General features: G+C 43.7%; 1 protein-coding gene across 2 annotated transcripts; it reads right to left on the reverse strand.

Annotated features, from left to right (window-relative positions):
- LOC116504752 (zinc finger protein 436-like) lies at positions 1–14,847 on the reverse strand. Of its 2 annotated transcripts, none has more exons than XM_032211973.1 (5): positions 14,651–14,847; positions 10,456–11,354; positions 5,093–5,219; positions 1,210–2,376; positions 1–344 (listed from the first exon to the last, which is right to left on the reverse strand). In XM_032211973.1, the coding sequence occupies exons 2-4, from the start codon at positions 11,200–11,202 to the stop codon at positions 1,211–1,213; spliced, it is 2,040 nt and encodes a 679-aa protein (XP_032067864.1). In that variant the 5' UTR covers positions 11,203–11,354; positions 14,651–14,847; the 3' UTR covers positions 1–344; position 1,210. The 2 variants fall into 2 exon arrangements, with proteins under 2 accessions (XP_032067864.1, XP_032067865.1); XM_032211974.1 differs by lacking the exon at positions 14,651–14,847 and adding an exon at positions 14,453–14,635.
- Positions 14,848–15,915: the final 1,068 nt, after the last annotated feature.

Consider the following 15,915-nt stretch of genomic DNA (forward strand, 5'->3'; position numbering starts at 1 on the left):
TCAAATTGATGGATGATCTCAAGACCTGTATTGCTGAACGTCGTACAATTTCCTCCATATGAAAAAACAAAAAACAACAGTCACAAACAGAAACATAACAACAGTTCATCCAACTGATTATACAATTCTTAGCAAAAAAAAAAGGTTGGAAGTGTGGGATTGACGACCAAGACTAGATTTTGGTGGAGGGGGTGGAGAATTCATTCCTCAACCTAAAGTAAAATGTGTTTTACAGCCCATTTCCTCCATATTCCTCTTTCTGACATTCTGCTGTAAGATCGGCCCTCTGTTCCTACCAAAGAGGTGAATTGGTAAAGGTCTTCCTTCGGAATTAAACCATTGGTCTGAAAAACAAGAAGGGGAGAAAAAGAGAGAATTGGTAGAAGAATGGCACTTCAGAGAGAAGGTCACTTCTGAAGTGTGCAATATCAATTTAAATTGTTTATAATTTATACAGTGGCTCGTGTGGCAAAATACGTCTCGGTAAATCACCAAATCAGCAGTCTGTCAGGGTTCCGATTATATATCACCCATACTCCATATAATCCCCCCTTCCCAGTAGAAAATGTGGCAGGCCTTGAAGGCCCAGTGCAAAAGATGGCTTCCAGGTCTGACACAGTCATGTGACATGTGTTATAACCCTGCTGCTTAGCCACGGAGTCCTCGGGTCCAATAGCTGTCAGTAAGTGTGATTATTTGTAATGGACTTTATGGCTCCTGATTCAGTCAGCACAACTTGCAGAGGTGGTATTTAGCCAGTTCCGACAGGTTCTGGATGCAGCACATAACTCCCAGATGGCCCTGGCCCCCTCTCTGCCTCTGATGCAGAGCCTCATCGTAGCCTTCCCCAGACTCCAGGACTGGCCCATGTTCCTCCCCAACCTCCTTGCTGTCCGACTCTGCTGCCAGCTCAGCAGTGGACAGTGAAGAAACCATATTAATGGATCATCAAACGAATCAGCCCAGGCTTTTCACTCAAGGCACAAGGATTGGGCTTTCCTGCAATGGTTCTTGATATGTTTTAGGCTCCTTTCCCCAAATTATTTTTGTTGCTCTTCTCTACACTCTCTCTCGAGAGTCTCAACATCTTTCAACATCAAATGACACTACAATGTCGCTTTTTTCATTCAACAGTGGCAAAATACTGTGGAACCCCATAGAGTTCTGAATGACTTTGGCTTGGTCTGCCTCTCAAGCCAACAGACCTACCTCACAGGGTTGTGATGAACAGCGTGGGCATGTAAATCCCTGCAGGGGGATGCAAGAGCCCTTGGGGCATTTCCTTCTTCTGCCCATGGATTCTCTGGTGACTAACGAGATGCGATCTCCGACTAAATCTCTTCTCGCAGTCGGGGCAACCATACGGTCTTTCTCCCGTGTGGACCCTCTGATGGCTGATCAGGTTGGTGCTTCGGTTAAATTTCTTCCCGCAGTCCCCGCATTCGTAGGGTTTCTCCCCCGTGTGGATTTTCTGGTGCATTTTCAAGCCCGACCGACGGGAAAAGTTCTCGCCGCAATCGGAACAGGTGTACAGCTCCCCGGTTGTATGGATTCTCTGGTGCCGGAGAAGGTGTTTGTTCCGGCTGAAGCTTTCCCCACACTCGGAGCACTTGAACATTTTCTCACCCATGTGGTTCTTCTGGTGCCGGATGTACGTGGACCGATCGCAGAAGCTTTTGCTGCACAGCAAGCACACGTAGGGCTTTTCACCCGTGTGGCTCCTCTTGTGAGTAATGAGATGGTGGCTTTGGTTGAAACTCTTGCCGCACTCCGTGCACTTGTAGGGTTTGTCGCCAGTGTGGAGGCGTTCGTGACGCATCAGGCTGTATTTGTCGCAGAACTTCTTGCTGCAGGAGGCACAATGGTAGGGCTTCTCCCCCGTGTGCATGTGCTGATGGGAGACCAAGCTGGAACTACGGCTGAAGGTCTTCCCACAATCCGAGCACTGGAAGGGTTTCACCCCAGCGTGGATTTTGCTGTGGTTGTTGAGGTGCGAGCTGCGGCGAAAATGTTTGCCACACTCCGAGCATTCGTAGGGTTTTTTCTGGCCGTGGACTCGGATGTGCACGATGAAGCCGGCCCTGGAAAAAAAGGCCTTCCCACAATCGGAGCATTCAAAGAGCTCCTTGCCGGTATGGGCCTGGAGATGCTTGTTGAGGCTATGGAATAATTTGTCACTCGGTTGTTTCCCTTTGGGAATCGGTTGCCTGAGGATGGTTGTGTAGAGATCTCTCCTCTTCATTGCAACAGGATCGGTCTCCGGCTCTTCTGGCTGTTCTTCGGTTGGCTTGTTCGGATTCGAGACAGGTTCTTTTAAGTCCTGAATGTTTTCTCTCCCTGCCATCATCTCCTGGTGGTCTCTTTGCCTTTTGTCATCTGCCAAATACAAGAATACCCCCGCCGATTAGTACCTCTCTCTTTAGGGTTCAGGCAGGGCAAGCAATTCCTTGGGCTGCTCAAACATGCCGAGGAATAAGGAAGGGGGATTGGAAGTTTTGCAGAAAAACCCATTTTTTGGGCTGGGGAAGAAAAAATGGGAACCTCAGGAGCAGGCCAGTGAAAATACAGATAGTCCTCGATTTACGACCAATCGCTTAGTGACTGTTTGAAGTTCCAATGGACACCCCAAACGTTAATTATGACCCAGTTCCGAAATATCCAATGGCTCCTCCCTTGCCCCCCGCAGTCATGTGACCATATTTTGGGCACTCGGCAACTTTTGTTTACTTCCGGTTTTTGACAAAAATGCCTTAGAGTGAAGAGTGAGCTCACTTAACGACTACTGAAAAAGAGGTCATAAAATGAGTCCAGTTTGATGTAATCACTTTACAACTATTGTGATCTATGACCTTAATGAGCAGACTCTATTACGGTCATTAAGTTGAGGATTACCTCTCCTGCCAATGGTCACCCAACTGCCAAGTAGGGTGAGATATGGAAAGGTGGTGTGTGGAATGTCTCAAATTAGCAGCACCTCCTGCTGCAACTTTTTATTACATTAAGATATACACATAACGAAATATACATTTTGTCCATTTTAATGTATCCATCTGGTTCTGGCCGAGACTCAGTCTTCTTTTGTCTGACCATTGTTTTGGTCGTGGCTCCTCCTTCTGTCCCTCAAGGTTAATCCTTCTTCCCATTACTGGTAGTCCTCAACTTACGACTACAATTGAGCCCCAATTTTCCCTCGCTAGGCAAGACAGTTAAGAGAGTTTTGCCCTCTTCTATGGCCTTTTTGGCCACAGTTGTTAAGTGAATCACTGCAGTGATCACATTACTTTTCAGAAGGTCACAAAAGGTGATCACATGACCCTGGAACATTGCAATTGTCATCAATACAAGCCAGTTGCCAAATGTCCAAATTAGGATCACGGGACCATGGGGATGCTGTAACAGTTGTAAGTGTGAAAAATGGTCATAAGTCACTTTTTCCAGTGCCATTGTAACTTTGATTGGCCATTAAATGAATGCTTATAAGTTGAGGGCTATCTGTACATTCACAGGGAATTAGAGGCCTTTCACATGCTGCTGAACTACTATTCCCAGAGGTCTTCACTCTCAGCCAAGTTGACTAGGGCAGCTGAGAGAGGTTCAGCAACATTCTGAAGGCTGAAGATTCTTTGCATTTGTAGTCCTCATGTTATGAGGGCAAAGGGGACCGGAATTGCCATTGCTAAACAACACCAGTGATGTGCGGTGAGGTTTATGGCTGGTGAGGCACTGATACAGGGGTTTCAATTTTTTTAGACTTTTGGACTTCAACTCCCAGAATTCCACAGCCAGGCATGCTCAGTTCCAATTTAAAGCGACAGCATTTGTTTTTCTCCTTTGTGAAAAAGTTTTCCTTCATTCTTTTTCTTCTCCCTCCCCCTCCTCCCTCCCTCCCTCCCCCCTCTCTCAAACAGACACACGCACACAGAGAAGTTGGATCCCTCTCTCACTCACTCACTCTCAAACAAACACAAACACAGAAGTTGGATTGGATACATTTTCCAATGGCTTGAAAGCAGCTCCTCTGCCATAACCCCGACCCACCATTCCCCTGCTGCCTTCCGATCTGAGCCTTTGATTGCAGGTGGAGCCATGTTGCCTTTTCAAACTTGTAATCATTGAACCTGGGCTTATATACTTTTATCCAGCTGTGTGTGTGCGTGTGTGTGTGTGTTTGAAAAGGCAACGTGGCTCTGCATGCAATCAAACTTTTTGAATTTCTCCCCCTCCCTCTGACCCACACACATACCTTTTCCAGCTGTTTCAGAGAGGATTTCAACTCTGCTCTTGCCTGCCATCATGAAAAGAAAAAAAAATGTAAAAGGAAAAAGGCAAGAGCTGAGGTGAGGCTGAGCTAGTTGCTGCCAGAGCCTCTAAAAGGCCTCTAAAAAAACACCCTCTACAGGAGGCAGGAGAACGACGTGCCTCATCTACGTCAGGAATTTTTCGGCTTTTAACCCTTCTTAGCTCTGCTTGAGTGATCATAAAGTCTGACTAGATGAGGCACCTCGTTCTCCTGCCGCCCCCTGCAGAGGGCACTTTTTAGAGGCTTTTTTAAACAGTTAAGCACTAAGCAGAGTCATCCATGGTGATTCTGGCAGCAACTAGCTCAGCCTGACCTCAGTTCTTGCCTTTTTCCTTTTACATTTTTTTTTCTTTTCATGATGACAGTGGTGAGCCTCTGCCTCCCCTGACTGCATGTCCCTGAACAACACGATTGTAAAGCATGATGTCACATCACCACCTGTCTTAGCAATGACAGTTTTGGCAGTCCTGGTTGCCGTCGTTAAACGAGGACTGTGCAGATTCTTAAGGATCTCATGTGATCACAGCCACCAACTTCTCGCTGGCTTCCCCATTGACTCTGCTTGTGGGAAGCCTTTACCTTTCCTGCTATCCTTTATATATGTATATCACCCCACTTCCACAAATCAAGTTGCATAATTTGAATTCTCCAGTTACAGTATGAAGGTTGATGCTGCAAAGGTCACCCCCTAGTGGTGAAATTCTGCAATGAACAAAATGGAGGGCATAAAGGTTACATAACTGAGAGCAAAGACAGCTGGGAGTTGTAGTTCGCCAAGAAAGGAACCCTTACCTATCATGCAGGTCGTCCCATCCTCCTCTTGCTTGACCTCCCTGCTCAGCTGCCTGAGGGTAACATTCAGAGAAGTTTCTTTTCCTTCGGGGAAATTCACTGCCCCCTCTTGCTTTATCCCTGTCATCTGGAACAAAAGAGGAATTTTAATCTGTAACAGGAGTAGAGGAAATGGCCATCTTTTTGAGATAGATACTTCCTACACCACTTTTGTCTCTTTGGGGGCAGGTGGGCATGTTTCCCCCCTCCCCCAACCCACCCCATTATTATTTTCTAAGAAGGCAGGAGAAGATCCAATGAACTGAAATAACAATTGCAATAGTAAGAGCACTTAGACGTATATTTCGATTTTGTTAGGGATTTGAACTCAGGACCTTCTGAAGGCAGAAAGGAGCAATAATCCTCCTGTTTCTAAGAAAGAGAGCCTGTAATCTAGTACAAGTAGATCTCAACTTATGACCACAACTGAGTCCCGACATTCTGTTGCTAAGCAAGACTCTTAAGCGATTTTTGCTCCATTTTACGACTTTTCTTGCCACATTTCACACGTAAGTGAATAGAAATAGCATGTAGACTTATATACGGCTTCATGAGGCTTTATAGCCTTTTCTGAGAAGTTTACAAAGTCAGCCTATTGCCCCCCGACAAGCTGGGTCCTCATTTTAACGATCTCGGATGGATGGAAGGCTGAGTCAACCTTGAGCCGGTTAGGATCGAGGGAATCAAACTGCTGGCAGAATTAGCCTGCAATTCTGCATTTTAGCCATTTTGGCTCATGTTGGCAGGGAGGTATGAGTCCAAGTAGTCCTTGACTTTAAACAGTGACCATTCAAAATTACAACGGCACTGAAAAAAAAGTGATTCCTGACCAATTTTCAGAGTTATGACCAAAGCATCACCATGATCATGTGATCAAAAATCAGATGCTTGGCAACTGATTCATACTGACGATTGCTGTGTCCCGAGGTCATATGATCCCTTTTTACAACCTTCCAACAAGCAAAGTCAAGGGGGTAGTCAGATTCACTTAACAACCGGATTGCTAACTTATCAACTGCAGTGATTCACTTAACAACCGAGGCAAGAAATGTTGTAAAATGGGGCAAAACTCACTTAACAAATGTGTCACGTAACACCAGAAATTTTGTATCTCTACAGTATTATGGTCATAAGTCAAGGACTATCTGTAGTTCTCAACTTACGATCACAATTTCTTCTTAACCAAGGCAGTGGTTCATTAAGTTTTGCCCCATTTTTCAACCTTTCTTGCCAGTTAAATGAATCACTGCCGTAAGTTAGAACGCAGTTGTTAAGTGAAGTGTTTGTCAGAAGGTCGCAAAATGTGATCACATGATCCTGGGACACTGCAGCCATCAGAAATACTGTATCAACCAGGGTGGATTTGATTTAAATCAAATTGATTTAAATCACAATTTAAATCACAATTTAAACCACTAGTAAAAAGGATTGATTTAAATCATAATTTTTTAAGAGCAACTATCATGTCTGCTGTGAAATTGTGTGAATGCATCAATGCAGTGCATGTTATCTCAGCTTGCAGAGCTTGGATTCATTGAATGAGTTTACCAAAAATGAAAATATTGCAGAATATACATTCTCATGCTACATAACTAAGCTCCATTTCATGCTGAATCAACTAAATTATGAATGTATCTTAAATTGAAAACTATCTTTAGATTTTTACTCCAAAAGCATTTTATTAAAATAAATTTCATAAAAAAAAATGAGATTTAAATATAAAAAAAATCCAATTTAAAATTTAAAAAATCTGATTTTTAATTTTTTTAAAAAACATCAATTTTTATCCACCCTTGTATCAACCCATTGCCACGGGTTTGAATTTTGATCATGTGCAGTAGTGTAAAAAATAGCCATGTCATTTTTTTCCATTACTGTAGTAACTTTGGTCATTGAATGAATGTTTGTAAACTGAGGACTATCTGTAGTTTTCTGTTGGACATTAGGAAGAATTGCCTAATGATAAGAAGTATAGGTAGTCCTCAGGTTACAACTACAATTGAGCCCAAAATTGATGTTGCTGAAACATTTGCAGTATTCTGGCAGCCGTTTTGGATCTTCCTTTGATGTATGTTTTTGTGTGGTGGTTGGCTGTGTATTTTGTCGGGGTTTGGATGACAAGGATCGTATTATGAAATTAAATTATGTATTATATTACATATTATGTTTTATTATATTAAATATTATTAATATAGCACCAAAGACAAATTCCTTGTGTGTCCAATCACACTTGGCCAATAAAGAATTCAATTCAATTCAATTCAATTCAATTCAATTCAATTCTATTCTATTCTATTCTATTCTAATGTCTCACACATCAAAGGAACATCCTAAATGGCTGCCAGAATACAGCAACCCCTAGGGATAAGAGCCAAGGTGGCGCAGTGGGTAGAGTGCAGTACTGCAGGCCACTTCAGCTGACTGCTAGTTCAGCAGTTCAGCGATTCAAATCTCACCGGCTCAGGGTTGACTCAGCCTTCCATCCTTCCAAGGTGGGTAAAATGAGGACCCAGATTGTGGGGGCGATATGCTGACTCTGACTCTGTAAACCGCTTAGAGAGGGCTGAAAGCCCTATGAAGCGGTATATAAGTCTAACTGCTATTGCTATTGCTATTGCTATAAAGGATAGCTCACAAACCCACATTTACACTCAGAAAAAAACTCAATCGAAACTCAAAGACAAAATACAGACGGAAGACAACAGCAACACGGTATATACAAAATCAGTTGCAACGATTGTAAGCAATTCTTTTGTGGGACAAACAGGAAGGCAATTGATAACAAAGGTTCATGAACATGAACTAGCAGTTAAAACGGCACCATCAAAAATCCCTGATCTCAAATCACACCGATCATAAACAACACCAGTTTGATTGGGAAGGGGGGAAAATCATTGCTAGCACCCACCACACACACAAATTTATTGAAGCTTGGTATTTCTACCAAAGGAGCAATTAACAAGCATAGTGATCTAGATCCAGCATATGAATATGTAAGAAACCGGACCATTTGAACGTCCAATCAGCAAGAGAACCAATCAGCTGCTCAGAATTTAAATCGCGCTCCGAATGAACAACCGTTCAAACGACCAACTGACCAAACTGTCACACGAGACATTTATAAGCTAGGACTCATTTATATAAGAATAAGACAAGAAAACCCTGATGATGAAGTTACCTAATCTGGTAACGAAATGTTCAGAAAAACACACACACACACACAAACACACATACAAAATCCCCTTTTTTTCTTCCAGTCAGGTCAAAGAATTTGAAAGAATACAATGCATTTTGTAAATAAAAATGGTGACAGGTCCCAAAGATCGCTTAGGTCCAAGCAGAAATCCACATTATTTCCATAGCAAGGAAGATAAAGCAGGCGTGGTTACATTCACTATTTTATTCAAAGGGGTACATTTGTTTTTGTTTTGATATCCCTTCTGGAATTTGTGTTTGTGTTGTGAAGGGGGGGGGGGAATGAAGCTTTGACTTTGGTTTTGTTGATGAGAAAGATTTGATGTTATAGGAATGGCTAGTCAAGCAAAAACTTGTGGTTGGAGTGTGTTCATCTTGTACTGGGCTAAGAAGAGTCGGAGGTCAATGCCCCTTTTCTTTTTTCTCTTTCCCCTTGTATCTCACACTCCCTTTTCCCCACCCCCGTCCCTTCCCTTAATTTCCTATTTTTTCTTCTCTTCTTTGTATTTTATATCATAATTAAAAAAAAAAATTGGGGGAAAAACCCTAACTTAAACAAGTTTGGAGAGCCAATAACTATCTATAGACTGTCTGGTTTAGTTCTGCAACCCAACAAGAGAGACAACAACTTCAGAGAATAATCAGAACTGCAGAAAAACCCAATTACTGCCAACCTGCCTTCCATTGAGGACCTGTACACTGCACAAGCCAAAAAAGAGGGCCATGAAAATAGTTACAGACCCCTCGCATCCTGGATATAAATTGTTTCAACTCCTACTCTCAAAACAACGCAATAGGGCACTGCACACCAGAACAATTAGACACGAGGACAGTTTTTCCCCCGAATGCCATCACCCTGCTAAACAACTAATTCCCACAACACTGTCAAACCATTCACTAAGGCTGCATTACTATTATTAGTCTTCTCATTGTTCCTATCATCCATCTCCTCCTCTGCTGGCATGGGTAGGGCGGGCCAATCCCAGTGGGATGAGATGGTTCCTTAAATTTTAACCCATTTTATCACTTTTCCTACCACAGTTGTTAAGTGAATCACCTTGTGGCTTATAATAGATACTGGTTAATGTAAGATGGCTTCTGTCTTCTGAAAATTGCTAATGGGTTGGTGGACTAATTCTGTCAATGGGTTAAAAACCATGTACAGAAAACCTCTCCCTTCTGACGCGAAGGCAAGGACAAATATTGTGTTTGAGTTTGATTGCAAATGTGACTACGGGTAGTCCTCGACTTATGACAGTTTATTTAATGACTGTTCAAAGTTACGGCACTGAAAAGAGGGACTTATGAACACTTTTCACATTTGCACATTTGCAGCATCCCTATGGGCCACATGATCAAAATTCAGATGCTTGGCAACTGACTCATATTTATAGCGTTTTGCAGATTCCTGGGGTCATGTGATCCCCTTTTGCAAACTTCCGATGAGCAAAGTCATTGGGAAACCTGATTCACTTGACGCCTGTGTTAGTAATTTTAACAACTGCATTGATTCACTTAATAACTGTGTCAAGAAAGGTCGTAAAATGGAGCAAAATTCACTTAACAAATTTCTCACTTATCCTCATAATTTTCAGGCTGAGTTATGGTCCTAAGTCAAGGACTACCTGTATAAAGTATTTGAAATACCTTTTTGGGCAGCCAATTATGAAATCTGTTTAATATAAATATAATAAAATCAAATCAAATCAAATTAATGTATTTCTCATCATAACCTTAAAGTTTTGGCCCATTTTATTACTTTTCCTACCACAGTTAAGTGAATCACTGCAGCAGATAAAATTCTAGTTGTTCAGTGAATCTGGCTTCCCCATTGACTCTGCTTGTCAGAAGGATGCAAAAGGGGCTCACATGACTTTGGGACACAGCAACTGTCGTAAGTACGAACCAGTTGCCAAGCATCTGACTTTTGATCAAACGATCATGGGGATGCTTCAAAGGTCGTAACTGTGAAACATGCTCAGAAGTTACATGCCGTTGCAATTTTGAACGGTTACTAAATGAACTTGTGAGTCGAGGACTGCCAGTACGCCATCCTTCACCCAGCATCCAACTTCAGTTGGGGGGGTCCCCCAGCCGCCCAGCATCTCCAGAAGTAAAGTAACTCTCACCTGCTGATCTGGCTTCTCACGCTGCCTTAGGAGGAAGCTCTCTGCCAAGGCTACTGCATGGAAGCAGCTCTTGGAATCCCGTTCCCGGATCCAGCTCAGCATCTCCAAGGGCAGGATGGCCAGGAACTGCTCTAGGATCACCAGCTCCAGCATCTCCTCCTTGGTGTGCCTCTCGGGCATCAGCCACCGGTGGCAAAGTTTCCGGAGTTGGCAGTAGGTCTCCCACGGACCCTCGGCCTCCCTGTAACTGAATTGCCGGAAATGCTGGCGCTGGCATTCAGAATTGCCGGCTTCGGGGTTTTCGGTTGGCTCCTCGCTTCCTCCACTTGGGATCCTGAAATCTCTGCTGTCCAGTGTAACTTTGGGGACCTTCTCTGCTTTAGCCCAGTCAGACACGGCCTCTGCTCCTTCCAAAATGGATGGAAACGCCTTGGGGCTATGCTGCAGCACTGCCTCCGGCAACTCGGAGAGCCCCTGGCCCAGAGGAAGAGATGAGGCTGTGTCGAGAAAGTTGCACCATTGTGCTTCCCACTGTTGCGGTTCCGAACTCTCATTGTCTTCCTGTTTAATGTGCTGAAGTGAGGGATACAACCCTCCTGATTCGACTTTGGTATGCCCAGCCAGGTGGGCATGTCTCTCAGGCTCCAAGTCCTGCTTTTCCATCTTGATTTCTGGTTTCATGTCCGGGTCAACGATGACTCTCTGAATCCCTGAGGCTGAAATCTCCACCTCCCGCTCCAAAGACATGATCTTTTTTCCCTGGATGAATCTAGTTCACTTCCGACCTGCCATTTCTTCCTTCAGATGCAGAGGAAAACATCTAGCATTGGGATTCTGCTTCCTTGAGGCAAGGGGGACGACGACGTCCTCATGCGTCTCATCTCCCTCAAGATCAATTCCTTAAAAAAGTAAAAAATAGGAAGATTCATGAGCAGGACAGGAATACTCAAACAGCTGTTCTAAGTTTCAATTCCTATCATCCTCAATCCAGCAAAGCTAATGGCAAGGGATCACGGGAGGTGTAGTCCTCAAAATCGCACAGAATAATATGCTCCTGGTTGAGAGATAGTGTTTGGCCTGTATGTTTCTGGCTAACAGGGCAGAAATATGCTGCATCAGGATGAAGCCTGGCACTCCAAACACATCATGGAACACTGATGATGTTACTTAGTTGGGTGATAAAATGTCTGCAGGAAAACATCCAAGCTCAAAAAGCACCAAGGATTCCACAGTTCAACCTGGAGCTACGTATATTTTTCTTCCCCTGGAACAATTCCACATTTTTAAAGTCCCCCAGTCAGATTCACACTTTTTTCTTAAAAGCTATTTTTTCCTTCCTTTTACACCCCTCTCTAGTTGGAAGATGCTTTATGCTTAACTCCCAATCATCCCCTCCGCAGGTAGTCCTTGACTTACAATCATTCATTTAGCGACCATTCAAAGTTTTAATGGTCCTGAAAAAAAATATTTCCAATAATCTGATCACATGATCAAAATTCAGGCATGTTTAGCCACTGGCATGTTTTCAAGGTAGATGCAGCATCCTGGGGCTACATGATCATTTGCAACCTTCCCAGCTAGATTCTGACAAGCAAAGACAATGGGGTGGGGAGCGGGATTTGTTTAACAACCATGTGATTCACTGTCGGCCAGACAGTGTCGGCTAGCGACCCCCAGGGAGAGAGCCTTCTCTGTGGGAGCGCCTTCCCTCTGGAATGAGCTGACCCCGGAGCTTCGCATAACCCCCGACCTCCAGTCCTTCCGACGTGCCCGCAAAAGTTGGCTTTTTCAGCAAGCCGGCCTGGCCTCAACAGAATAAAATAAATGACTAATTTAATTGTTCATTTTAATCTAATTTTTAAAATTGTATTGTTAATATTAATTGGGTTTGTTTTTGGATACTTTATTTAATATCCTTTTTAACTTTTGTAATAGGTGTTTTTTTTTATGTTGTACGCTGCCCTGAGTCCTTTGGGAGAAGGGCGGCATATAAATCCAATAAACAAACAAACAAACTTAACAATTGCACAAGATAGCCTGACTTGCAGCCATTTGTTTAGTGACTATTCAAAGTTACAATAGCACTGAAAAAAGTGGCTTATGACCACTTTTCACACTTAACGACCATTTGCAGCATCCCCGTGGTCATATGATCAAAATTCGGTTCCACCACAAAACCGCGGTCAACTAAAGCGCGCTCGACGAAACCGCGTACCTGACGTCATCACAGTGCGACGAAAAAAGCACGCTATGGGCGGTAAAGCTAAAATTAACACGTAAACCTAAACCTAACCCCCCCCCAACCTAACCCTAAACCTAACTCTAAACCTAACCCTTAACCTAACCCTAAACCTAACCCTAAACCTAACCCTTAACCTAACGCTAACCTAACCCTAACGCTTAACGTAACCCTAAACCTAACCCTAACCCTTAACCTAACCCTAACCCTTACCTTTACGTGAATCGGCTTGCTTTAAAAACGCTTTTTAAAGCGCCCTTTTTTCTCCGCGGTGGTTGTTGTCGCGCTGCTGATGACATCAGCGACACGCTTTAATCGGGCGCACTTTAGTGGACCGCGGTTTGTCGTGCCACGCAAAATTCAGATGCTTGGCAACTGCTATGTGTTTATGACAGTTGCAGTATGCCTGGGGGGGGGGTGTCTCACATGATCCCCCTTTTGTGACCTTCTGCCAAGCAAAGTCAACAGGGAAGCCAGATTCACTTAACAACTATGTGACTCACTTAACAACTGCAGTGATTCAGTTAAGCGTGTCGGGAAAGATTGTAAAGTGGGTGAAAAACTCATGTAACGGTTGCCTTGCTGAGCAATGGAAATTGTGGGCTCAATTGTGGTGGTTAAGTCGAGGACTACCTGTAATTTTGCTGAACAATTATGGCAAAAAGGTTGTAAAATAGAGCACAACACACACTCAGGCAACCACTTTCTTTACTAACAAAAGATCAGCTTTCACTTGTGGTTGCAACAGAATGAACATAAATGCTATCAATAGCTTCAGATTGTCACTTGCTAGTAGGGCTCCCTGGGTTAAGAGCCCACCAACTAACTCCCCCCCACATCTGACCTCCCTTGCTGGCCTGTGGTTGTGGCTCATCCCAAATGAACTATGGTATTCTCATTTGGAATGGGATCACTCGCTACGGCCAACTTGCTATGAGCCAATTCAACACAGCCAACCTGCTGTGGGACAATTTAATAATTCTATTTAATTATTTAAAACAAATAAAAAAATATTTTAATTTTTGCCATTCACATTTCATTCCGTCCCCTCCTTTTGCATCCTTTAATAATTCTATCCGACTATTTCTTCAATATTAGTGCAACTCTTTGTCCTGCAGGGAGTCAGCTGTGGCAAGTTGGCCATGGCAAGTTGGCGATGGAGAATTGTCATAGATCCACTCTCACTTCCCAGAGGGGGAAACTACACACATACACAATGTAATTGCAACACAATGCAATTGTAAACCACTTATATTAAAGAGTGTCGAGAAGAGCAGCAAAGATGTGTAGGAGCCTGGAGGCTAAAACATATGAAGAACAGTTGCAGGAATTGGCTATGTCTAGTGAAGAGAAGGACCAGGGGTGACATGACAGCAGTGGTCCAATACTTGAGAGGCTGTCACAGAGAAGTGGGAACGGGGTGTCAAGCTATTTTCCAAGGCACCTGAAGGCCAGACAAGGAATAGTGGATGGAAACTGATCAAGAAGAGATTCAATCTAGAAATAAGGAGACATGTTCTGACAGAACAACCAACCAATGGAACAGCTTCCCTTCGGAAGCTGTTGTGGGAGCTTCATCACTGGTGGCTTCAAAAAAGAGACTGGACTGCCATCTTTCAGGAATGGTATAGGCAAGGTCTCCTGCTTGAACAGGGGTTGGAGTAGATGACCTGCAGGATCCCTTAAAACTGTTCTGTTCTGCTCTACATCCTATCCTATCCTATCCGGATTTGCATTGGAATTAAAAGTTGCATTTACTTATCTGCTTAGCTTCCATTTCAATACTTTCCCCCCGACCCTTGATTTATGCAATGAAAAGCAATTCACAGCCCCTCTTCGTCCATTGGCAGTCGTGCGCACGCAATCAAAGGGTCGTTTGGAGGAGGTGCGGAGTGTGTACCCCTCTTCTTTTGGTGCTTCCCAGTTGCTCCCGCCTCGCCCCGCTCCTTCACTTACAGATCCCGAGTAAGGCCCGAGAGATCTTCCTTGCAATGGGAATTCCGGCCGCGAATAAATCCCGGCGCGCTTGTGGAATAAATCCCACTCCAGCCTCCACCCAAAATTTTTATTTCTAATTAATCTGCAATGTAAAGCTTCGCTTGCAAATTTGCCGAAGGACAGAACGGCGGCTTCGACAGAAAGAAGCTCTCCGCCGCCGCCCCCTTTCCCGAGTCCCCTCCTCTCGAGCAAACTAATCTGAATTTTAACCCTTCAAAAACCGAAGTTCCTACCCCTAATTTTGCCTTAGATGTGGGTTTTTCAGAGGATCGGTGGCTCTGAACAGTGGCACGCCTTGCCTATAAAATATATATTTGTTTTTCGATTGTAATAAGGGCGTTCCTATTTTTTCCTTTTGCTCTTTTTATGCAAGCTGCATCAGTTACTCCAAGGTTAGAATGGAATGGAAAATAATGGAATTGAATTGGAAGGGAATAGAATAGAATAGAATAGAATGACTGTTGGCACTTTACATGTACACTAATCAGCATATATTAAAATAACATTTTGGTGCATTTAGCTCTCAAAAGATAACTATTACGCACATATATGTACATATGACAGAGAGAAACATCACAGTCTAGTTTGGATGTATATGTATGCATGGCAGGGAAAAAAGAACCTGAGTTTGCCAGATGGATGGCATAAGGAACAACGCTGTTACAGAATCTAATAGTCCTGTTACAAATACTTTGAAGTGGGCATGAAATCCTCTTATCTTCGCTACCGGTTCGGAAGCAGGACTGCATGTGTGTGCGTGTTTGTGTTGCTCATGCGCAGCACTTCTGCACATGCGCAGAGCGTTCATGATGATGTCTGGGTGGGTTAGGCGGGGCCTCCCGCTGCCTCCGCCACTACCGGTTTGCTCAAACCGGGGCAAACCGGCTGAATACCACTTCTGCTTTGAAACCTCCCAGAGGGGAGTAACCAAAACAAGATTCAAGGTTCAAATCAATGATTCCTGGGCTGATGTGAAAATAGGTTCAGTGGGAGGCTGTGCTTTTTAGTTCCTGCTTGGTGAAAGTAAAAAAGCTGTAGGGGTGGGAGGCAGAGATTCCTATTTTTAAAGAACCCAAATATGTAAATAAAGATTTAAGATGTGATGACTTTAACTCCCAGAATTCCCTAGCCAGTCATGCTGGCTGGGGAATTCTGGGAGTTGAAGTCGCATCTTAAAATTGCTAAGTTTGAAAAACTGGTGTAAGTATTACAGGGGACTACAG

This window comes from Thamnophis elegans, chromosome 2, assembly GCF_009769535.1.
Source record: "Thamnophis elegans isolate rThaEle1 chromosome 2, rThaEle1.pri, whole genome shotgun sequence".
Lineage (NCBI taxonomy): Eukaryota > Metazoa > Chordata > Lepidosauria > Squamata > Colubridae > Thamnophis > Thamnophis elegans.

Coding starts and splice junctions, on each gene's coding strand:
- LOC116504752 (XM_032211973.1), bottom strand. CDS start 11,202: ATGTCTTTGGAGCGGGAGGTGGAGATTTCAGCCTCAGGGATTCAGAGA. Junction 5,220..10,455: donor GTGAGAAGCCAGATCAGCAG/GTGAGAGTTACT, acceptor CTTTTGTTCCAG/ATGACAGGGATAAAGCAAGA. Junction 2,377..5,092: donor TGGGACGACCTGCATGATAG/GTAAGGGTTCCT, acceptor TGTATTTGGCAG/ATGACAAAAGGCAAAGAGAC.